The sequence below is a fragment of the Corythoichthys intestinalis genome, chromosome 9 (assembly GCF_030265065.1).
Source record: "Corythoichthys intestinalis isolate RoL2023-P3 chromosome 9, ASM3026506v1, whole genome shotgun sequence".
Lineage (NCBI taxonomy): Eukaryota > Metazoa > Chordata > Actinopteri > Syngnathiformes > Syngnathidae > Corythoichthys > Corythoichthys intestinalis.
In genome coordinates this window covers 31,271,224-31,296,958 of record NC_080403.1, presented here as the reverse complement: position 1 = coordinate 31,296,958, position 25,735 = coordinate 31,271,224, and the positions used below count along the sequence as shown (strand labels likewise).

The 25,735-nt window shown below is 40.9% G+C and overlaps 1 protein-coding gene across 1 annotated transcript; it reads left to right on the top strand.

The window, feature by feature from the left end:
- The first annotated feature begins 9,779 nt into the window (after window positions 1–9,779).
- On the top strand, window positions 9,780–24,484 carry lrrn1 (leucine rich repeat neuronal 1). The gene is made up of 2 exons (XM_057846102.1): window positions 9,780–10,072; window positions 21,216–24,484. Exon 2 carries the CDS (start codon window positions 21,373–21,375, stop codon window positions 23,524–23,526), a length of 2,154 nt encoding a protein of 717 aa, XP_057702085.1. The 5' UTR covers window positions 9,780–10,072; window positions 21,216–21,372; the 3' UTR covers window positions 23,527–24,484.
- The last annotated feature ends 1,251 nt before the right edge of the window (window positions 24,485–25,735 follow it).

The following is a 25,735-nucleotide window of genomic DNA, read 5'->3' as shown; positions in this document are numbered from 1 at the left end:
TTAGTTGTTTTCATATAATATTTATTTCAGTTTACCAATTTACTGTCACGATGTGTGTAATGATGATTGACAATCCACAAAGATTACTTGATTTAGGACAAGACCACAGAGGCACTTTGTAGCACCACTTGATATCCTGCTTACAGAGCAGCTGTTAATTTAAACAAGGCGGTATCAGCACCTTCAGCTGTTCAGAGTTACAAAGACGCCAAGTATTAAAACAAGTGCTTTGTTTACACCTTCTGCCACTGATAGGGCTTTTCTAACATGGGAAGATGTATGTTAGGATTCAGTCATTTGGCTGTCTGTATATCAAAAAGACGTTTGCATCTTTTGATAGAAGCAGTAATGTAGAAAGGATCGTGAAGTCTTCCTACACATTACCCAGAAGTAAGAATGTCCACTACAACTTGTGGCCCTTATTTGATCAAAAACCGGAATTTGTGGCGGCTTTTTCTAAAAATTAATTCACTATTTTGTCTTTCAACTCCCTTGCCATACAATGCGAGGCTCCTCATTTCTCAGCCTAAGGGTATTTTTCCGAATAATGTGGCTTCTTTCACCATTTCTAAAACACGCGTCTTAAATTGATTGTAGAATCTGAACTGTTAATTTGTGTAAATGCAATAGTGAATGATTGTCAACACTAATAACATTTAAAAGTCCCCCAAATTACCTTGATTTGAACATGTACATCTGCTGCAGTGGGTGAATTGATGTACAGTATGTTACTGTAAGAAAATGAGGCGACATTCTATTCATGTGCAACTTTGCAAACGTGCACCTCAGTTTTATTTTTTTGAGTTCAAATCTGGGCTTCGGCCTTCCGATGTGGAGTTTGTTTTCCCCATGCATGCATGAATTTTGTACAAGTACTCCCACATTCTAAAATTATTGATGGTAGTTAGATTGAAGACTTAACTGTCTGTATAGACATAGTGAACTGGTTGCCACTTGCAATTGCTATTGCAATTTGCATTAGGTAAACCTCATTTTAAGGCACACCAACAATGAACAAGTTTATTTTCATATATAAGGCGCACATTATTATAGGGTACATTAGTACATCGGAGTACTGCATTTGTCACTTGGTCTCTATCGTTAAATATTATAATTATTGTTTTATATATTAACTTATTATTTCTTCTATTATTTTTGTTTTTAAGGGTTTGATGAATTTTGGATGCATGTCTAGAGCTATTCACACAGTTATGCAACAATAGAATAAGTTTGATGTCATTCAGCATAAAATTCCTACTTATGGCACACTGTCAATTTTTGAGAAAAAAAAAATCGAGTCTTATCCTGCGAAAAATAGAGTAAATACAAAATAGCAAAATGTGCACCGTTGATGCCTGAGCCGCTTTTTACCCTTTTCGTTTTTTTTTTTTTTTTTTTTTTTTGTTACAGACTGAAGGCCTGTCAAATCACTGCTCTTCTTGTTTTCTTCTTTTATGCATGGACGGATCACAATGAAATTTGGTGTAGGTATATTCTAGTGATCTATACGCATAGGTATATTCTAGCGATCTATATGCAGCATTTTGTATGAGGCCTGAATGATTAGGTGTGGAATTATATTTTTCTGTAGGTTATTAGTAGGGCACGAAGTGGTATTCATTTTCAGCCCGGGAAATTCATGCCTCAGACCTGGCCACTTTATATCAATTAAAATAGGGATGTCCTGATCGCATGTTTTTGCACTGAGTCGCCTGATTTTGAGAATTTACTGATAAAGAGTGCTGATCCGATACCGGGAAGAAAAAAAAACATTTAAACAAAAGCTCCAATCATGTTACAGTACTGTATTTCCTCTTCTTCTTTTTCTGTGAGTGTTGCAGAGGATTAAACGTGTATATTTTTGTTTGTTTTGGAAATGCCATTTTAATTTCTGGATTATTTTGTTACTTTTTAGCTCTTAAAAAAAATACAAAAACATTTTAGTGTACTGCCCAAAACAGTGCGTTTCCTTGTACACTGCCCGACAGCTCGCTAAGATTGAATGTCCGCCAATAAAACACAAGGCTTGGTCTTAATTCTTGTTTTAAATAAGGTAATTTGTTTAAGTTTGTGAAACTGTAACAAAGAAACATGCATGCATTGCGAGTGGCTAATTTGGCTTAATCCAGACTCCGATTAGCGGGCGGAGCTGTATGTTTTATTTTTCGCATGCACACGTCAGGATGCGATTACAATATACATATGGCGGAAAACACTGAAGTTCTGCTCTGAAACTCCCAATTTGGCCGAATTTCAAAATTGTCCTAGATGCATGTGTGGTACATCATTGGAAAGCTTGAAATGTCAATTTTCTGGGGGATAGAAAATTTTTGAACAGTGAGGCATTTAAAAAAAAAAAAAGAAAAAAAATTAAACTGCAAAACCCTAACTGGAGGTGAGAGCATGAGAGAGCATATTTAAAGACGCCATGATTTTAATGAGATATTATCGTGTACTTACCTTGTTTCGATCCCAAAACTCAATTGCAATGCAGAAATCGCAGACATCAAGGAGTGGTCGAGATTTTCTTTTTCAAATATTTACCCTTTTAAACGTTTTTTTTTTTTTTTTCCCTTTGTTTGGATCGATTACTTATCATCTAAAACATCGGGGAAAATGTGACAGTAACAAAACAAAACAAAACAAAAATACAATTAAGCGATAGTTATGAGATAGATATCCGTGACTTATGTTGGGGTGGCGTGGCTCAGTGATAGAGTAGTTGTCCCCCAACCTAGAGGCTGTGGGTTTGATTCTCTGCCCTGATGAACTCACCTAAGTATCCTAAGATACTAAATCCCACATTGCTCCAGGTGTTGTGTCACCAGTAGGTAGATGGCAATGTAGTGTAGAGCGCTTTGAAAGGTGGAAAAGCGCTATACAAGTATAACACCATTTACTGACAATATTTATTAAGTTGCATTTTAAAGTGTTCTGTGTGTCTTTATATTGGTTTGTGTGGGTTGGTGTTAATCATATTGTAATAACAATTGTAATTTATTTTATTCATTTGTTTTTGAAGTGTTTTTTTATTGGTGCTTTTGAGTAGGTATTAGAGGCGGAAAACACTCATGTGAGTTGAAGTTCTGCTTTGAGATCCCCAATTTGGCCACATTTCAAAATTGTCCGATATGCATGTGTGATACATCATTGGAAAGCTTAAAATCCCAATTTTCTGGGGGAAGAAACATTTCGAACAGGAGGGCATTAAAAAAGAAAAAAAAATTTTTTTAAACAGCAAAACCCTATCTGGAAGAGAGAGCACGCGAGAGCAGAATTACAGACGCTTTAACAAGATATTATCGCGTACTTAGCTTGTTTTGATCCAAAAATTCCATGTAGTATGTAGTACTGAGTGTCAAGACACAGCTGTGAATGGCCACAGCTGGATTTTGGGGGGATTTTATAGGTGAAACATGGTAATATAACAAGGGTCGCGATGCAGAAATCGCAGACATCAGGGAGTGGTCGAGATGGTCTTTTTCATATATTTACCCTTTTAAACTTTTTTTTTTTTCAATTGGTCTTTGTTTGGATTGATTATTTATCATCTAACACATCGGACAAAATGTGACACTAAAAAAAAAGCAAAAGTTATGAGGTAGAGATCCGTGACTTTTTTACAGACGCCATTTTTTCATTTGTGACACAATTTGTTTAAAAGTTTAAAATATGTGAGTGAATAATTTTTTAAAGTTGATTTTTTTTTTCAAACGAAATATGAGACATCAATTAATAATTCTAAGCTAAAAACGAAAGACATTTTGAATAATGAATATAATTAATTACCTTCGTTTCATGGCTGGGTTGCAACAAAAGCGGTTGCGCGACGTCTGTAAACGGGGGTTTTCAGGGTAAAACGGACAAACTGAAAATAGTTTGGGGCTTAATGCGCCATGAATCTGCTATGGCAGCAAAGAGACATATTGTTCTATCAAACACAACAGTTGCTTTGGCTTAAAATACAGCAGTTTCTTTTAAAGAGGAGTGCAAGAGCAGAAACTGCTTTTTCAGTCTTGTCTGTGTTTTCCGCCTAGAGCATTTTTCTTTTAATTTCTGCACTTGTTCGTTGTAGTCTTTTTTTATATAATAAATTACAAAGATATAATGTGCTTTTTCAGTGTGAGTGTTTAAATATATGCGGTAGGGATGTAACGGTACACAAAAATCTCGGTTCGGTACGTACCTCGGTTTTGAGGTCACGGTTCGGTTCATTTTCGGTACAGTAAGAAAACATAATGCAAAATATAAATGTGCTAGTTGTTTATTACATACCTTTGTGCTTTCAACAATAGGAACATTAGCCTATACAAAGTTAGAATTCTGCTAAAAAAATAGCAGATATTTAAAGATAATCCAACAACAATTTGCCTTTCAGACCCCAAGTATTGGTCAGCTTTCTTTCTGAAACAAAGAAGAAAAAAGAAGTCCTGTGCTAAAGAGAAAAGCAATCCCAATGACAAAGATTTTACCATGTGTTTTACAAATAAAATGCCTCAATGAATCAAATTTTTTTTCTTCTTATGAACGGTTTTCAAAAGCTTTATTGGTGGATTTTCTCAAGTTAAAGCACCACACAGAAATTAATAAATTTAATTGTGTAAGCAGGATCTGTGTGTAATTCTTGGTATCTAATTACAGGTGTTTTAGCTCATTTCAATTTATTTTCTTTAAATGGGCTATTATTTATGTTATTATGTGTTTATATTTTACAAATGTGATGTAGTATTTATTTATATTGTATATTTTATGTTGTATAACTTTAGTTCCTATGTGAATATTAGTTCTTACGTGTTTTGTTGTGGTGGGAGGGTTTCGTATTGAACATGGGGCCGTGTTGGTTATTATTAGAGCAGAGAAAACAGCAGTAAATCAACAAAGAAAAGTCAACTGTGCCCGTATCTACCACTCAAGAGATCTGATGGACTCAAAAAGTGGGTTACGATTGCATATTAGTTTGAAAATCGACTGGATCCACCGTATTTTTACACGAGTGTCTTCCGGTCTGCCCGATTCTAGCTAACGGTAGTAGTATTGACGCAGGAGGGTTGCGTCTCACGTCAAATAATAAACTCTGCCGTTCTTTTTGAGTGTGTCGTGTTGAGCCGCTTCTGGGACGTGTCTAACTCGTGGCCGCACTGCGACTGGTGTGCATTGGCTGATTGACTTTAACGCCCGCGTTTCACTGCGTTGATGTTTCTGGGTTATACTAGCCTACCGTGTTGGTCCTCATTATAGTAGAGAAGACAGAGTAAATATAATCTACACAAAGAAACTGTAAACCGATCGACTCACAGCCTCGAAAAGTAAGAGTTACATTACGTCAGAAACTCGTTCAGTACGCCCAGAGGCGTAGCAAGGGTCCCCAGGGGCCCCAGGCAACATGGGGCCCTTTGAGCATGTGCAAGTAAGGGGGGCAGTTGGACTTGGAGCAATAGCATATTTAATAAAAGTCTAATAACGCCTCGCTCTCATAGAGCGCTTTTTAGGACACTCAAAGTGCCCCCACCCCCCCAATTGCATGTTCTAGGTAACATCTTGTGTGAAGAAACGCTAACAAGCTAGTTACAACAAGTCAAGGCAGTTAATTGGTCTAGGACATAAAAATACTACTACTACTACTACTAGTCTGCAGTGCTTCGACTACATTAGGACAAAAAACTACAGTAACATAGTACACTCACCGCTGTCTTGCTTCCTTTTCTCCTCTTCTGCTTTTTTCTTTCTTTTTTCATTTCCAGACAGATAACTTCTCTTCATTTTGCCAATTAAAAAAGGCCCGATCGCCGCCCACTCTCACTCTGAGTCACGTGACACACATTTTCGCAGTAAAATGAACACAAAGGTGGGGGGGTTCGAGTGCGCTGTGTGCGGTCATCTTGGCCATAAAAGTGGCGAAAACTAAGCACTTTACACTCATTTGGATGTGCAACATCATTTTAAGATGCTAAACTAACACCTTCCCTCTTAAAGCAAATGTGCAATGCGAATATAATGTAAAGAACAGTGTTGTTAATAACGGCGTTACAATATAACGGCGTTACTAACGGCGTTATTTTTTTTCAGTAATGAGTAATCTAATTAATTACTTTTCTCATCTTGGCAACGCCGTTACCGTTACTGAGGCGGGAAAGGCGTGCGTTACTATGCGTTACTAAGTTGGTTGAATAAAAAAAAGTCTGAGAGAAACGGACTCACGGGGACGAGAGCAGAGCAGGAGTGGGGAAGACGCCGTTGCAACCGCGATGCTAGGTGGCTCCAATAATACCTGACTGCAGCCATAGCCGACAAACTACGCCCACAAGGCCCCACATGACACGGTAGATATCATATTATAGAACTAGATGCAAATGACAGACACTGCTGCATTGCCAACATGTTTTAAGGACTACATGCGTTTGTAAACAGCCGCCATCTTAAAGCAGTAGACCTCTCAGGAACTTAGGAAGGCCCTGATGTACAGATCCTTCCTAGCGAACCTAAGTAATTTTTTTAAATCTAAAATGCTCCTAAATCGGCAAAATCTTAACTTAAATCTATCTTTAAATGATGGAACAGTTTTAAAACTTACACATGTTTAAAGTAGACAGAAGGGAACTAATGCAATAACGGGAGAAATTTTAACAACTTTAACGATTGATTCACAACTTTAAATGACTTCCACACATAGCAAAGGTTACTAGCTAGTTATCGCAATACCCTTGTGTCTAGTTAAGTGGAGGGTAAAGAATTGGGCTAGGGCCAATTGTCCCCCAAACCCTTTAAGCTTCACATTGTGTGACCTTTTTTTTTTTTTTTTTTTTTTGAGAAAAAAAAAAAAATATCACTAGTTACTTTGCCAAGTAACTAATTACTCTTACATTCAGGTAACTGAGTTACTAACGCAATTACTTTTTGGGAGAAGTAATTTGTAACTGTAATTAATTACTTTTTTAAAGTAAAATTAACAACACTGCATGGCACTAAATGCATTAGTAGACAGCCGCCATCTTAAAGCAGTAGACTTTTTAGGACGGCTCTGTTGTAGAGAACCTTCCTAGCGAACCTAAGTAACTTTTTATCTAAAATACTTCTAAATCGGCAAAATCTTGACTTGAATCTATCTTTAAATGATGAAACAGTTTTAAAACTTTCATATGTCGAAAGTAGAGAGAAGGGAACAAATGCAATAATGGGAGCAATTTTAACAACTTTTAACAGTTGATTCAGGGTAAAGGGTAAATTTGGGTAAAGAATTGGGCTCGGGCCAATTGTACCAAAAACCTTCACAAAAAACTTCACATAGTGTGGCCAATGTTTTTTTTTTTTTTTTGAGGGGAAAAAAAAAAGTAATTATCACCAATTACTTTGCCAAGTAACTAATTACTCTTACATTCAGGTAATTGAGTTACTAACGCAATTACTTTTTGGGAGAAGTAATTTGTAACTATAATTAATTACTTTTTTTCAGTAAGATTAACAACACTGGTAAAGAACGCCCTCCTTGACTCAGCGAGAACGAGTGGGATCAACCAGCCGACGTAACAGGAAAAACACGAAACGGTCGCGCTGATAATGGCTCTAACTTATCATAAGAACTTTATGGCATGAAGAGGAAATACTTACATTCGTTCATGGACGCACAGATTAATCCTCTAACACGTGGGGTGGCCGTCCTCTGCTCGAAATGGGCACCTTACGCTTACGCCTATTCTTGTTCTCAGAATATGCAGCGCTTGTGACGTAGGACAATAACAGGACTGGTTGCTATGGGAACGTACGCAGCGGCATAACGCATACCCAAGGAACCTTGCTAAAAGGAGTATATAAAATTGCTAATAAAATTGTTTAGCATTATTTTAGATGAATATATGTTATATTTTTCTTATAGAGTATTCAACGAGGAATACGATAGACCCATTAATAGACTGTCTTGGAAAAAATCCCCATTTCTTTAAGTAGTCACATGAATAATGAGGTGGCCTGTGAAAACCAACATAATACATACAGCAAGAACATTCATAAAATTCTTGGTGACTGCACATACATGCAGTGTTGAAACTGATAGGACTTGCTAAATATGTATGCTAATTGGGGCTGATAACAGAATTGTTAAATGATCTGCTAAATGATTCCATGGTATTGAATCACTCCCAATACTTGTAGCTACGGCAGTGCAGTGAAGCTGAGTGTGCTAAATCTTTGTGTGCCAAATCTGTTTGCCCTCTGGGGGCCCTTGCTGGCTGGGGGCCCTAGGCAATTGCCTGCGTATGCCTAATGGGACGCTATGACTCTGGGTACGCCACCGTTCCGAACCAAGCACCACGTACCGATACGGTTCAATACAAATACATGTACCGTTACACCCTTAACATGTGGTGAAAAAAGGGGTGAGGGGGGTGCCAACAAATATGTTGCGTAGGGCAGGGGTCCCCAACCTTTTTTGCACCACGGACCAGTGTTATTTGGGTCTTTTTTTTCACGGACCGGTGTTCTGACAAATTTTGCAACCCATCAAAAATTGCAACGATGGGGTTCTGCGCATGCGCGTAATGTTATACATAGCCGCAAAATGCACAAATGCAGCGATTCCAAAGTAAACACTACAAACTTTCTTGAAAGAAAGGAATATTAACTTACGTTTGATCATGGAAGGACTTGTAGAAAAGTTCTCCTCAGATTCATCCTGCCATGTAAGCTTCACACAACAGCTGCACACCGCGCTCACCATTAACGACTTCGCCTTGTCGTTAACATTAATTAAGAAGCCCGCTTCACAAAGATACGATGTTGGAAATTGTAGCAAGGTTTTCAACGCTTTTGTCGCGATGTCAGGATATTCCAGAATGACTTTAATCCAGAACCTCGGTAGAGTTGTTGTCTCAAATGTACGTTTAATAAGGTCGCCGTCATTTGCGATCTCTCTGTTTATACACAAACGGGTCACGAATCCACTCCTTCGCAGTTCGTGGGTCTTCGAGGTTGTAGGCTCGTCAGGTGCCCTTTTCGCCGTAAAAATGTTTCCAAAGACGTCTGTTTTCCTGTTATCTTCGCTCGTGTGGGGGCTAATTATTTCCGGGAACAAATGTGCTGCGCCGCGGCCTAGTAATACGCTATTATCGAGGACAAGCGCGCATAGATACACAAACAAGATGTACTGCTAGCAGTCCAATCAATGGACTTCTATGACAACATTGTAATCTATCCCGTAGTATTATATCTAGAGTAGACAGAGATATTGGTGTGTGAAGCAGGGGCACAGGGTTAATTTGGCCAGAATGCGGTCGTTATTAAATTATTTTTTCTTTGCGGCCCGGTCGCAAATGCGCCACGGACCGGTACCGGTCCACGGCTCGGCAGATGGGGACCCCTGGCGTAGGGTACCAAATTGGTCAGGAACGGCCCAGACGATAAATCACCATTTCGATATTTTGTCACACTCCTAATATTAATGGATGAATAATGGGCCCCAACTTAAGGAGGGCTCTCTATATTTAGTATTTGAACACATGATATTGTGGTAGTCAACAGAGCCTCGATATGTTTACAAAAGCATACATCACAATAGGAGCACCCGGCCGGCTGTCCAACCCCCATCCCAGCCAACCCCACCCTTTCTCACCCGCCCTGGCCCAGCCGCCCTCTGCTGCCTTTGTTCTCCTCCCACCAAGCCTAAGCAGATGGCGGCTGCTTGGCTTGGCCGCGCTTGACAGACAGCAGCGCTCCACCAATAGGGAGCCGGGGAATCAGCTGACTGGTGTGGCCATCGCCAGGTGTTTTTATCATTTGTTTTCCCTCTCTTCAACTGTTGGCGGAGAGGAGCACCACCAGCGAGGCGACAAATTCTTCAGTGGAAGCTAGCAGCAGGTTGGCCATCTCTCCTTCCGCAGACCGCCATGCAGCAATGGGACTGATCTTATGGGACACACACGCATATCGCTGTGAGCAGACCAGTCGTCAATAGCAGAGGAGCAACGAGATAACGGAATACATGTTTAGTGATGCTTTTGTTGTGACGAGGCAATAACAGTCGTTATTTTGGTTCTTCCGTGGCTACACCTTGCCCTTTTTGGAGGAAGGAAATGACAACAAGGTGAGGACGTACTTCTATCTTCCAAAATCTGTTTTTTATGTTCATTGAAAAATAGATTTGATGTAGTTATATATTATAAAAGGAAGCATGTAGTTTGTTACATCCCTGTGACGACAGTGAACTGATCTTTAATTTTGATCCAGACGCACTCAAGGGCACATCCACTAATTTATCAGTCAGATTGAACCTATCACATGCTGAATCAGACTATTATTTAAAGTGGAGAATTTGTAGTTATAAACACATATGCGGTTTTAACCAAATATGTTGAGCCGGCAATGCGTCAAAAACAAACTTTGATGTCTTTGCGGCACTTGCTACACCCGCAGGAACTGCAAGCGTGCGCAACATTCTCCAAATGTGATTTGCATATTAATGTCAAAGTAGATATGGGCAGATGTCTGCTGCATTCTAAACGCAAGAAGTTGAGTTGTCTCGAGGCAGGGCCCGTCTGAAGATGCTGCTCTGGGTAATGGAGGTAATGGTAGGGGGTCCATTGTGGGTCGTGCACGATGCTTCTTGCTGCAGCTGTTGCACTATTGTGCAGGAGTGATGCTGATGGGGCTGATGATAGTTTTAAGTGGGACATGTGAGGAGAGATAGTGATTGTTTCATTTGTTATTCTTGAACATGCATTATGTTGTTTATATTCTAAGACAATACAAAAATAACCTGTGTTGTGTTGTAATTTTTTTGGGGGGGGGGCAATTTATTTTCATTAAAATGCACTCGTTAATCACTATGCAAGCAGGTGTTTGCATCTATCAGGATATTTGGAGACAGCAGGGCTCAAGGGAGGTAGAGCCCCCAACTCTCCCTCCTGCCCCAAGCAACACTGAGGTCTCAAGGGTGTAAAGCAGGGAGAACGCTAGAAAGAACAGAATGGTGGGGGAAGCTGGGTTATTGAGCTAAAGCCACTAACCATTATTCATATAAGAAGGGCTAAGGTATTAGCCCCTTTGTCCTCTGTGCTTGAGGTCTCAGAGACAACAGATGTAGTTACAATCCACCTCCGATGATCTTCTTTGGCATGACCGCAGTCATTCTAATCGTTAAACAGTGATTATGTAGTTTCTATATATTCTCTCTTTGTGTCCGTGAATTGGTGTTTGTGTTTGTGTGTCAGTCTCATCTGACACAGACTATTTCACCTTTGTTGCTGTTTGGCTTCAGTGAACAGGTGTCTACGAGGTGAGAGTGGATGTAGCCAGTCTTCATCCTTTTGATGATAAAGAATGAAACAACTACAAAACTACAAAAAAAATCTAGCTTTGACACATGTGTTGAACATACAGTATCTTCAAGTTTTATTTCACGTTTACAAGTGTTCAATGTGGCACCAGCAGCAGCACGGACAGCATCAAGCCGATATGAGAATTCCTACCAAACGCCTCTCAGCATGTCACTGACCACAGTGTTGATTGCAGCTCTTCTTTGATATTCTTTGGAACATAACTTCTTGGGAAAATAACATCTTTAAAGGGATCTACGGATAGAAATACTTGCAGTTTTTAAAAGATTTATGAGTTAAAATAATTTGATATTGAAAGCCTTCTTGATGTTTTCATTTTTATACAACTTGTAAAACTAGTTAAGCAAATAGGTCGCCATTGTTGTTGACGTCGCCACGCGGTGACGTCACATGGTTACGTTGCCGGGCATGACTCTAGCGACATAAACATGTCATCTGTTCAACCCTTTAAATTTGAACCAGAGAGGAACATTAATGAGCATGACAGCACTGTCGACATTTCACAAAACGAGCAGCAAAAGCAAAATAAACAGGAAAGACGGGATGAGACGAGAGTTGAAAAAAAATGGTGTTCTGCCAAAATGTGCTACACCGGCGAAACGTGCTACAAGAGACTAATTTGACACCCAAAGTACTACCGTGTGCTTTCAGCTTGTTTTGTTTAGATGCATACAGACAGAACATACTAAAGATGCGTCAAGAAAATACTTAAACGTTAGTAATATCAAATAAGGGTGGTTTAAATATGCTACATGACTAATGTGGTCAACAGATCAACCGTCTGCTTTAAAATTACCACAAGAAAAATCAAGCATGTGCAAAAAGTATTTTGAGGCAATGAAAAAGTAATAAAGACTCAATAAAAACACGAATATTAAGCACTCGCCGCTTTTAACCAATGAGCCCATGTGTTGGACGTCTCGCCGCGTAGAAGGAATTGCTGTAACCAGGGAGTATTTGTCGAGTGACAGTGACAAGCTGCGTCATCACACCGAGCGTCCATTGCAGGTATAAAAACATGGCGCCCTCTGTAGGTCAAAACATGTACTAAATATTAAAAATATTTAAACCAATGGCAATTTTTTATGTGTTTCTAATAACATGTTTTAGTAAAAGAGAACAATTGTGGCTTATTAGAGCCTACAAGTCTTTAAGTCCGAGGTTCCCTTTAACGTACCACCACTTTCAGCAAAAATGAGTGATATGAAGGATCGAACAGCAGCTGCAATCAACACAGGGCACCGCGACAAGCTGAGGCACGTTTAGGAGGAATTTGCGTTGATGGTGACATTTGAGCAGTTTCTATTTACTCAGAAATGCAAGTTTTGCCCAAAACATGATCATACAACTTCACACAACTCATTTTATCAAGTAAACAGTGTTAACTTAAAAAAAACTTAATCATTTGAGTTGTGCTTCTTCAAAATTTGAAATTACTTTACTTATTGGAAGTTTTATTCTATATATCAGTGGTTCTGGACCTGAGTTTGAATCCCAGGGGTTCGGTGAAGGTATAAAAATGCAAACCCCTATTTTTGTACGCTGAATAAATCCAGGCAAAGTGGCTTTTTAGACCAGGTTTTGGACTTGTTTGCTCCCAATCTACAGGCTTAATCCATTTCTTTTAACTGCGAGTTCTTGATCTGATGGGTGGAGGCACTGGTTTGCTCAGTGGAAGGTTGACTTGCACATGGTATGAGGGAATCCAACAGACCAATGGGCAGCGCGGTTTAAAATTTTGACTTTTTTTTAAATAAAAAATGCTGTCAAAATGAGAAGAATCTTGAACGGGAATTTGCTCGAACTTGCTTGCTTAAATATACCAGTTTTGAATTTGAACAAAAAAAAGCTTTATTATCTACTTCCGAAGGGTTCGGTGACTCAACATGTGAAACTTTTGGTGTTCGGTAACTTTAGCAAGGTTAAGAACCACTGCTATAGATCAACTATTCATACTTAAGGGCAATTCGAGTCTTCAATTATTATGCATGTTTATGGCATGTGTGTGGAAACGACAATATCCTAATAAAAAGACTTACACACTGTTTTGTTCATAAATAAATTAACAAGAGCAAAAAAGATAAAAGCAGACCTGCAAAAAATGACTCCATCGTCTACTATTAATTCGTCTTCCTCCCAAATCCTAAAAACATCCAATGTGTGTTGATTGAACTCTTTAAATTGTCTGTATGTGTGTTTGTGAGTGGTTAGTTGTTAATTTGTGCCCTGTGATTGATTGACAGATAATGAATGAATGGATGGAGGAGGACCTCAGTCAAACCAAGGTCGGTTATATAGCACTACTTGCAATTAAGAACTTGAATGGTGCCCAGCTTCATAAAGAGTTGCGCTAGTATTTGGATTTTTTTTTTTTTAAATAGCTAACACACTTGCATAATTATGTAAGCACAGTATGTAACTTGAAAACATCACACATGCGTTACTTCTACTCATTAGTCAACAGAGTCACTTTATAGCCCAGCAAGTAAAGCAATTAAGCAGGATGAAATCAATAACGTGAGTGTTGTTGATGGTTAGTGGCCTTGTTGTCTTCAAGAATCCTGAAACAAATTGGAGTCACGTGACATGGCGCAAAACTAGGAAACTTTGTTTTATGTTATAGATGGAAAGCATCACCATAAGGTTCCCACAGTTATATTACAATTAACATTAGTTATATTGTGGCATGTCTGAGGGTGAACACAATCCGTTCCGAGACACTAGTCACCCTCTGTGATGTCAGGCTTTTCCCAAAGTTGAGTTGAGTTAGGAATACTTAAAAGCTCAAAGGCATCAATTTCAGAGTCAGCTGTAGTTAGTTTTTTTCTGTTGCAGTTATTTTAAAAAAATTTTTTATTTCTCTCTCAAAAACAGAATAAAGGGAGTTAAGCTGTCATTTAACAAAACAATGTAATGGAACGATTTATTCTTAGTAATTATTGTATACTGTAGGTAACGATGTGTCCAAAGCTTCAATGCGTTAAGCCTGTATATTCCACTAGGTCTAAAGCATCAATTGTTTAAGCCTCTGGGTTTTCAATTTCCTGTTTTTTTGTCTTTCGTGTTGTGTTGTTTTGAATGTTTAGTCACCTGGTTTGTGTTTAAAGGTTTCCTGTGGGTTCAAGAGTTCGAACACAATGGGCTTGGCAGAATTTGTTGTTGCAAAAGGACCGGATGGGATCTTTGAAGTGTTAGCAGCAGAGCATTTTTGTTTGTTTTTATGAGCAGTTGAACATCCTAAGCAACACTGTTTCTACGTTTTGGGTAGCGAAAGTAAGTGTCCCAAAAACGTATGAATAAGTCTTTGGTAGCAAATGAGTTAAAAAGGGTTTGTTAGCAATTTTTTGTTTATAAATGGGGATATTAAAGGGGATGAAGTTAAATCGACCCTTCAAATTACAACAAAAAGTATCTTAAAGATTAATTAAAGACATGTGTAATGTAACAATGCTGTCTGTACATGATCTGAATTTCCACATACAGAAAAAAATTGAATGTTGGGCGCTGATAATAGTTTACTTACGGTGACTCAGGCCATGTCCACACGTAGCAGGATATTTGGCAAAAAGAAGAACTTTTTCTACGGTTTGGCCTAGCAGCCATACGCACATTTTAACGAGGGTTCTTAAAAACTGCATCCAAAGTAAAGATGTGCAAATTCTGCCTATGTGGCGCCATCATGTGGACACTGATAATCAAAGATTTAATTGTGGAAATGTTACTGACTGCGACAAAATTTGTCCCTACGTCACACATGAGAGCACTGTTTACATTTGGAGTAAATTTGACAGGTGCTTTTTTGACTGCATTCATTTACAAACTCTTGCAATGCTTTATATTGAAGAACACATGCGAAGGATGGGAGTATTATGGACAATTATATTTTGTGCATTGTTATGAATGTACTTAAAAATGAATGAATACGGTTGGCTGTGGAAGCTTTTTTAATTTAAAAAAAGTTTTTTTTTTTTTTAATTAATTTATTATTTTTTTTACAAATGTGCTGGTGTGGAAGTAGTTATTTTTTCCGACATATTAGGGCAGGATTCTCGATTTTAAAAAAGGTGTTGACATGTAACTCAATCTTAGAGTAATTAGCAGGGGTGGGCAAACTATTCCACAAAGGGCCGCAACTGTTTCGTTGCAACCCATCAAGAGGACACCTTTTCACCAAACTGGTGTCTTACAAGTGGAATCAGTTGATTGCAGTCTCGTGCTTGTTGACAAACAGTACTCAATTTGGACATTTAGGGATATAGTTTCTAAGGGGTGTACTCACTTTTGTTGCCAGGGGTTTAGATATTAAGAAAGCCCGCAAACAGTTTGCTGAAGACATGTCAACAAAGCACATGGATTATTGGAACCATGTCCTATGGTCTAATGAGACGGATGGGCTTTCTTGTGTACCGTCTTCAGAAGAGGCTTCCTCCTGGGGTGACAGCCATGCACACCAATTTGATGTAGAGTGCGGCGTATTGTCTGAGCATTAACAGGCTGACCCCCCCCCACCCACCTCTTCAATCTCTGCAGCAATGCTGACAGCACTCCTGTAACAAGTTACATGACATTTTGGGGTGAAAATGACAAGCAGCACTCAATTTTGACATGTAGGAATGTACGTAGTTTCTAAGGGGTGTACTCACTTTTGTTGCCAGTGGTTTGGATATTAATGGCTATATTTTGAGTTATTTTGAGGGGAAAATAAAAAAGAACTCTATCATTTAAGCTACACACAGACTACTTTTCATTGCGTCAAAGTGTCATTTTGTCAGTGTTGTCCCATGAAAAGATATACTTAAATATCTAGAGAAATGCGAGGGGTCTACTCACTTTTGTGATACACTGTATTTATAATATAATGGTGGCACAGTTGTGAATGACCACAGACAGACTTTTGGGGGATTTTATGGGTGAAACACCGTAATTTAACAAGAGTCACAATGCAGAAATCGCAGACATCAAGGAGTGGTCGAGATTTTCTTTTTCAAATATTTATCCTTTTAAACGTTTTTTTTTTTTTTTCCAGTTTCTTCTTTGTTTGGATCGATTATTTATCATCTAAAACATCGAGAAAAATGCGACAGTAACAAAAAAATAATAATAATACAATTAACCGATAGTTATGAGGTAGATATCCATGACTTCTTTACTTTTTTTTTTTTCTTTTTTTTTTTAAAAACCTGTCCTGTTCAGCTGTTTGACACAGAGAATGGAAGTCTAAGTGCCCGGATTCTGAACAGTTTTAATGTTTCACATGGAGAGTGTGACATACTCCCATTGTGATCATTCAAAATACCTTTTTATTATGACAAAGCAGCGAACAGGAAGGGATTATGGGGGGACAGAAGAAAAGAAATACAAGAGAAGAAAGAAAAGAAACACATACACAAACAACAACTAGAAATACATTGAACATCTAAACTAGTTACTAATATGCTGGTGCTATCGTCAGCAAGATGTATTTCCGGTTTACACCATGTGGGGGCCAATTGGCCAGTGAAAGAGGAGAATGGGGGTGGGGGTGTCTATAAGACTATAAGCTAAGTGATTGAAAGGGGTAGAGTGTACACAAATCAGTTCTGTGATCTAGAACCCAGTAATCGTGTGAATCTCTTATGAGTGTAAGCCCGTTGGCGACCAACCCTACGCCTCCGCATCGCCAATCCCGGCACCGGAACCTCCAACCCGAGCATGCCCTACCACATCCAGCAGCACGCAAGCCCCACCGGGCGCGCGACAGCCACGCAGACGGGCGGAGAGACCGCGCGGGCGCCAACCCAGGGCCACGGCCCCCACCCAGCCAGCCTGGGGAGGGAGGGCGGGGGGGGGGGGGGGGGGGCATGCGCAGCCCATCCCTCCTCCCGCCGCCCAGCAAAGGAGCCACCGTCCCCCCCCCCCGGACCCAGGGTGGTCCCCCGGGCCACCCGCGCGCCCATCAACCGGCCTTCAGGGATGGCAGGAGGGGACGCATCACCAACCCCACGCCTACACCCACCCCCGCCCGCCCACCCGGGCCACGAGCCACAGCCACAGCCCCCCAACCGGCACGGCACGCCACGGGACCCCCAGCGGCCCACCAAGCCCCAGGCAAGGCAGGGTCCCCCGCCGGTGCAGGCGACACCCCGCTGATACACCGGCGCCCAGCCAGCGACCCGCGACGGAGCGCAGGGCGGATGCCCAGCCAGAGAAGAGAGGGGAAGGCGGAGGCAGGAGAACGCCCAGGAACTGCCACGGGGCGATGCAAGATCGGAGACCCGACCCCCCAACCCACTCCCGCGGCCGGCAGCCGAGGCAGAGGGGAGGCCACACCCCGGGAGCCACGCCATATAGAAAAAGTGTGGGACCCACCTACCACCCTTTTACTGTGGCTGCCAGGTTCCCGACTGGCAGCCATCACCCAGCACCGTGATGGGGGTGTGAGGGGAGGGTAGTGCAATGTATGCATTAAAATAGGAGAGCTTGGCTTGGGGCAGTGGGACCGCAGCATGGAGTTTCTGTCCAGCCGCCCGTCCCACCGCCCTTTGCCGGAGCTCTCCTGTGGAGTATGATGTGTGTGGTGCATTTAAAAAAGGTGCAGGGATGGCGGGGCCTGTGGTGAGGAGGCAGCCGTGAGGCTCCCCCCCCCCCCAACAGGTCCCAACCATCCCACAGCCTTGGTGTGTGGTGCATTAAAAACAGGGGGGAGTCGGGCTGGGACTGTAAAGCCTCGTCCCAACTCTCCCCGGAGAAATGTATGAGCATGTAAGTGCCAGGGTGAAAAATATTTACAGTGCCGAAGTGAGAAGTGCGTGAGTTAAGAGGCAGGCTCCCGCGGGCGTGGCCCCGTCCACCAGAACCACCGGCCCCAGGGCGGAAGAAGCGTCAGGGCCCCGATCAATCCCCGCCCCAGACCACCCACGGCGCCTCCGCGACCGCCCATCCCCCTCCCACCCACCGAGCACCCACCCGGCACCCCGAGCAGGCGCCACACCAAGCGCCGGCGACCAGGGGGCGTTCACCCCACCGGCAAGGGACAGCGAGCCTCACCCTAGGCCCCGCGGGCCCCAAGAGGCCCCGCCAACGACCCCACCGGCCGGGGGGCAGCCGCGGCCGCCGCGGCCTAGGGAGGCAGACAGGGCCGGAAACAGACCAAGGGGAGGGAAGCGCACCCCCACAACCCACCCCCGGGCCAAGAGGGGCGCGCGGTATGGCACCAGAGGGCACCTCCCCGGCACCCGGTACAGGGAGACGCAGCTCCGGCCGGGCGGACCTGGGAGGGAACCATGGCTGCCGCATACACCCCCTGGCCCCCACCCCAACTCCACCCCACCCCGGCCGGCCGGGGAAGGGCCGCGGCCCCGGACCGGCACCCGCGCGGCCCCCGCACCCGCCCACGACACCAGCGCGCGCCCGACGGGACCCCCCGCACAGCCAGACGCAACCAGACAAGCCCCGGCCGAAAATCCCGGGGGCCAAGACCAGCGGCGGGACGGCCCAGGGCAGGACGCCAACAAACTCCACCTGTAAAGCTGATAGAAGAAGAGGTTTATCCAACACCATTAGATGTATGCCAAGGACCAGTGAAGTGTATTATTTACGCATAGTTCCTTAATTGTTCCAAGTCTGATAAGTAATATATAGGGTGTTCCAAAAAAAAGTTGCATATGATCCCCAGTAGCTGGAAACCCAATTGTCTATGAGTATCCTTGTAAAATAAGCCCATTGACCGACTAAACTGTGAAGGAAGAAAAATTATTTATTACATGCTGTTGGGAGTGTATAAAAGAGTTTGGATTTAAACATGTCCAGTTTCCAGCTGCAGAAGGATGCATACAACTTCCCTGGACACCCCGCATACATCCATTTATGTATACATTTCTATTATTTTTGTGGCATTCCTTCGCAGGTGAGAGAGAATCCTTATTCTATGTTCATCATTCTTGCGACCGTTTCCCACTGTTGTTCGTATTTGTCCATTTTATTTGTCTGTTTGGCAGATATTTTCTCTAATGTTATATATTCAATGATTAGATTCATCCATGACTTCTTTACTGACAATATTTGTTTCATTGTGACATAATTTGTTTAAAAGTTTTAAATATGCGAGTGAATAATTTTATAAAGTCTTTTTTTTTTTTTTAAACTAAAGATTAGACATCAATTAATGATTCTAAGCTAAAAATGATAGACATTTCGAATAATAAATATCATTACTTACCTTTTTTTATGACTGGGTTGAAACAAAAGCAGTTGCGCGGTATCGGTAAACGGGGGTCTCCAGGGTAAAATGGACAAATTAAAAATAGTTCGGGGGCTTAATGCACCATATAACTGTTATCGCAGCATATAGACATATTGTTCTATCAAACAAAACAGTTCTTTTTGCTTAAAATACAGCAATTTATTATAAATAGGGGTGCAAGAGCAGAAACTGCTTTTTCAGTCTTGTCTGTGTTTTCCGCTGTATTACATATATAATATACAGTACTGTGCAAAAGTTTTAGGCAGGTGTCCTGCCTAAAACTTTTGCACAGTACTGTATATAATTATTTTGATTTCATTTTTGGGGTGGCATTATTTTGATTTTATTTTTGGGGTGGCGGGTGCAGAGCTACGAAAGCAACATCCGTAAATTGGCTGCATTGAATTTTATACCTAAAAGCCAGTATCACCACCAAAGAACTGAATTATCTTTGAAAAAATATGTCATTACACTGCAAAAGAAAAAATGATAAGTAATTTAGAGTTATCCATATTGCTTTCAATAACAGTAGAGCGTGACGGATTCCCATCTTCCGAATTTGCGTCTAATACACCTACCTAATCTAGAGAGCCACAGATGCCACTAAAACATACTGTACAGTCTTTTTATCTTCAGGACTAAACGCAACACTTTATCCCTGTATCACCATTGCTACACCCTGTACCATAGGGAATTTTGAGTGCTCTAGTCTTCCTAGTGCTGTTGCCAGGCAGGTTCTAGATTCAGATGAATTAGTCAGCTCTCTTGCTGGAAAGCCTCTTAAAGACTAGCTTCTTAAGATTACGTTAACCATAATGCAAAGCATTGGCGGCATTGGACTGTGCTGCTGCATAACTACACTGGGAAGGTTTTTAGATACATTCACCTCATAGAGTAATGGCATGTCTTGCTTCTGTTGATATAAAAACAAGGGTGTTGTTAAAGATGTGCTGGTAACGAAATCGATTTTGTAAGAAATTAGCAAGAATGGAATTGCTGCATAGAACAGAGTGTCTACACATTTGCTTGAAGGAAACATGAATTTATGTTAATCTGTCTCAAAGCTGTTGTCTTTGAAACAGTTCCTTGACAACTGCATATAGTGGCATGGAGTGGAAGCCAGAGGGCTCAATTTAATAACAGTAAATCCAATAAGTCATTCAAATTTTTTTCAGCCAAATTTATGATCGGAAGACTTAAAATTGGAGTGAATACTTATGTAATAAGTGGTCAAACAAAAATTCATGGCTGATTTCTTTTTTTTCATACCGTCCTAAATTTGGTCTTGACGTCGTTGCATTAAAAATTTAGTTGTGCATGTTTTTAATGGCTTGTTGTGTTTAATGTTATTCACAGAAGTTAATGATCAAGTCCTTATGGGCCTACTAGATAGATGAAAGCTCTCAGAGGATTTTGAGCTGTTTCCAAGTAGTTCACAGCAGTGTTTCGTGCTTGCATCATAATGAGCTGACTTGCAGTCTCAAAACTGTTGATGCTGCACATAATTTATTACCTTACAAGAAAACTAGAGCATTTTTTTTGGGAAGGGGTAACTTGGTAAAATCGTTTAATTCTCATTTGATATATCTGACTTTTCAATAAATGTTTGATTGGTTAAAAAAAAATGACCTATTTATTCATTGATGACTTGCATTTGCCTTTTCTTTCAGAACATTCAACTACATAATCCTGCTATCCAAGACATCAGTTGGCCTCACCTCCTGGCACTTTTACTCGACTCAAATACATATTGAGTGAAGGTCTGGTTGATGACTGTTAGTTACTCTCTTCAAAAGTCATCTGTCCCTCTTCCTGTCCTCCTATAGCATGGCTAGATGGAGGTTATGGTGCTTTGGTCTAGGCCAGATGTTTGCTGTCCTGATTGTGGTATCAACAAGTATATCCCTTGTACAAAGTAATGACTGTCCCCAGCTGTGTGTGTGTGAGATCAGACCCTGGTTCACGCCACAGTCAACATACAGAGAAGCAATCACTGTGGATTGTAATGACCTGCACCTGACACGCATCCCTGGAAACCTCTCGACTGATACTCAGGTTCTATTGCTGCAAAGCAACTACATTGCCAGGACCAGTGAAGAGCTGGAGCAGCTTTTCAACCTCACAGAGTTGGACCTATCCCAGAACAACTTCAGTAACATTCGTGATGTTGGCCTCACAAATATGTCACAGCTCACAACACTTCATTTAGAAGAGAATCAGATTACGGAAATGCCTGATTATTGTCTACAGGACCTCAGCAACCTGCAGGAACTCTACATTAACCACAATCAGATTAATACTATTTATGACAACGCTTTCTCTGGACTCCACAATTTGCTAAGGCTTCACCTTAACTCCAATAAGCTCACAACAATCAGCAGCCAGTGGTTTGAATCAACACCCAATCTAGAGATCCTTATGATTGGGGAAAATCCTGTTCGTGGAATTGTTGATTTTAACTTCAAGCCTCTTGGCAACCTGAGGAGCTTGGTTTTGGCAGGTATGGATTTGACAGACATCCCAGGAAATGCCTTTGTGGGCCTGGACAACCTAGAAAGTCTCTCTTTCTATGATAATAGGTTAGTGAGAGTTCCCCAAAAAGCTCTTCAAAAACTGCCTAACCTCAAGTTCTTGGATTTAAACAAAAATCCAGTGCACAAGATTCAGGAGGGAGATTTCAAGAACATGTTGAAGCTAAAGGAGCTAGGGGTCAACAACATGGACGAGTTGGTTTCTATCGATCGGTATGCTCTGGATAATCTTCCTGAACTCACTAAGCTGGAGGCAACGAACAATCATAAGTTCTCTTACATCAACAGTCACGCCTTCCGTGATGCCCCAGCTTTGGAGAGTTTAATGTTGAACAACAACGCACTGAATGCCCTCTATCAATCCACCATGGATTCTCTTCCCAACCTCCGTGAAATCAGCATCCACAGCAACCCCTTTCGTTGTGACTGCACCATCCAATGGATGAGCACCAACAAAACTACCGTCCGTTTCATGGAACCGTTATCAATGTTTTGTTCCATGCCGATGGAAGTCAGGGGTAAGCACGTCCAGGATGTTGTGCAAAATAACCTAGCAAATCAATGCTTGCCAATGATTAGCCATGATACATTTCCCACATACCTCAACGTAGACATTGGCACCAGTCTAGACTTGGACTGCAGAGCCATGTCGCAGCCTTGGCCAGAAATCTATTGGGTGACACCAACAGGGGCCAAGATCATGATAGACAGCTTATCTGATAAATACAGCCTCAGCAGTGAAGGTACATTGAGGATTTCACACATTCAGGTTGAAGACTCTGGCAGGTACACCTGTGTGGCTCAGAATTCCCAGGGAGCCGACACAAGAGTGACATCCATACGCGTGAACGGCACTCTGCTAGACAACACTCAGTTTATGAAAATTTCTGTCAAACGGGCGGATTCCAACTCAATTCTGGTCTCCTGGAAAGTAAACTCCAATGTAATGACTTCTGACCTTAAGTGGTCGTCTGCCACCATGAAAATAGACAACCCACATATTACGTACACTGCCAAGGTTCCTGTAGATGTTCATGAGTATAACCTCACTCATTTACAACCTGCGACCGAGTATGAAGTTTGCCTCACTGTCTCTAACATCCACCAACAAACACAGAAGTCATGCGTGAATGTAACGACAGAACAAGCAACCTTCGCCGTGGAAGTGTCTGATCAAGCGACCAACGTGGCTCTGGCAGCAGTTATGGGGACAATTTTAGCAATCATCAGTTTGACATCCCTGAGTGTATACATTGCCAAGCGCTGGAAAAGGAAAAACTATCATCATTCCCTGAAAAAGTACATGCAGAAAACCTCATCCATACCGTTGAATGAGCTGTACCCCCCTCTTATCAACCTGTGGGAGGCTGATAGTGAAAAAGAAAAAGAAGGCTCCTCTGAGAGCAAACCTAGCCAGGTGGACACAACACGCAGCTACTACATGTGGTGAGAGTAATCACTCATATTTTGAGAGACTTGTCAGAAGCACATAATGAATATGTGCATGTACAAGACAACTACCTTATATTTTTCATGCTTTTTTGTTTTTTTTCTTACAGACTTCAGCTCCTAAGTTAAACATTTTGTCTTTTGAACTACTGTCTATTTTGACAGACACTGGCAGCTTTCTTTGTTTCACGAATTAATGTAGACACTTTGTTTTATTTATAGCATGAGTATTGTCACAGATTCAGTAGATGTGCTAATTCCACACATTTCATCTTCTTTCTCTAGCAGGAGTGTAAAGGTGCAATCATTCTCATGTAAATCAGTTTTACTAATGACTATTGTGCACTGGAATATATCCAATGACTTGTCTATGAATCAAATGTAAGCTGACGAAGTACGTTTAGACTTTATATACTGTCTATTGGATAATGTTAGCTATTTCTATGTAATGTTGTATCAACGATTCCATTTACTTTTTGTACATTGATAATCACGTTTGATTTAGACTTTGTTTGCGGTGCAACTGCCGTAAACCAGCAATAGAATCATGAATGTTCTAAAATAGATGAATTAATGTAAGGCTTTCTACATTTCTTTAATACTTTTTATCTTGCTAGAATATACTGTATCTACAATCACATGCTTACTGTTGTTTACACTCAATGTGTTTATTGAAAAACTAATTAAAAAAATGTTTCATCTTATATTTCAACCCATGATTTCGACATATTTTTTCTGCATGCACCACACCGTGCGTAGGTTATAGGGGTACAGTGGTTTTAATGTGCAGTACAATGTATATTGTATTCTCTGTAAGGATACATAAAGGTAGCAAGTAAAGGTTTAAATGCTGCAAACATCGCTGATATGTATTTATCTAAGATAATGAAAACGCACATTGCAGTGTGTTGGCCTCTCAATAATCTAAGCGTATTTAAAAATCCTAGCCAATACATTCTCTTAAAATAGTCTCGACAGTTAACATGACAACTGTGTACCGTCTGTTGACCTGATTTAAAAAACATGAATGGATTTTTTTTTTTTATCCCATTGACTCAAAGTGTTAGTGTATCAGACTTTGAATGGATAAAAAGATAAATAAATAAATAAGCTGTTTTATACTTTTTCACATGTATTTAAATATTCCACATCACTCTGTCAGTGCGTTTTTTAACCAATCCATAAAATTGACCAAAATATTTCCTTTATGCATCATTTTTCTAATGATTGCTAATGCTGACCACTTTACACACTAGGGATGTCCCGATCGCATGTTTTCGCACCCGAGTCAGTCACATGATTTTGAGAATCTGCCGATACCAGCAAAAATGTTCTCATTATATAATGACCCTGTAGTTATTGTATGAACGTCAGATATTAATATTACATGATCCAAGTGAAAAGTCTCCCCCTGCAGCGCCATGGCACATGAGTCAATCTGTCATTTCACAGACGTCTCTGCTTCTCTCTGTGAGAGAGACCACTATCTGTAGTGTTCTTGTTGGCAGCTTTGTACTCTCATAATAGCCTCGGAGTCCACAGGGCTCTTCTCACTCTAACTTGGGGGGGGGGACATGCCCCAGAAGAGGTCATTGCAAGATGTCATGGTAAGCCAATCAGAGACAGTCTGACAAAGTAAGGCGGGTCTTACTAGTATGGAAGTACCAAACACACACAAACTCAGTTTACGCAGACACACAAAACTCCGGTTGAACGAACACTTAATACACACTGCAATGACAAGTGCACATAACACTGAGAGTGGAGGCTTTTCAAGGTGGAAATACATTTTTAAATTTATTATTTTAATGTATAAAGTATATATATAAATTTGTAACTTGGTTACTTAAACTACTGAATAACTAATAAAGGATTTAGTTGCTTTTTCAGAGAACTAACGATAACGCTCTACAAAAGTACTAGTAACTTGAACAACAGTGATCATTTTGTACAACCCCTAGCAAAAAGTATTGAATCACCAGTCTCGGACGAGCACTCACTCAGACATTTTATCATGTAGAACAAACTCAGATAAAAAGCTTGAAAAAATAATGAATTAGTTCAAAAGTGCAACTTTTAAGCATTCAGAAACACTAAAAGAAATGAATAAAAACATTGCGGTGATGAGTAAATGTTAATTTTATAGAGCAAGTGCAGGGAAATATATATGGAATCACTCCATTCTGAGAAAAAAAAATGGACTCATGAGA

Coding starts and splice junctions, on each gene's coding strand:
- lrrn1 (XM_057846102.1), top strand. CDS start 21,373: ATGGCTAGATGGAGGTTATGGTGCTTTGGTCTAGGCCAGATGTTTGCT.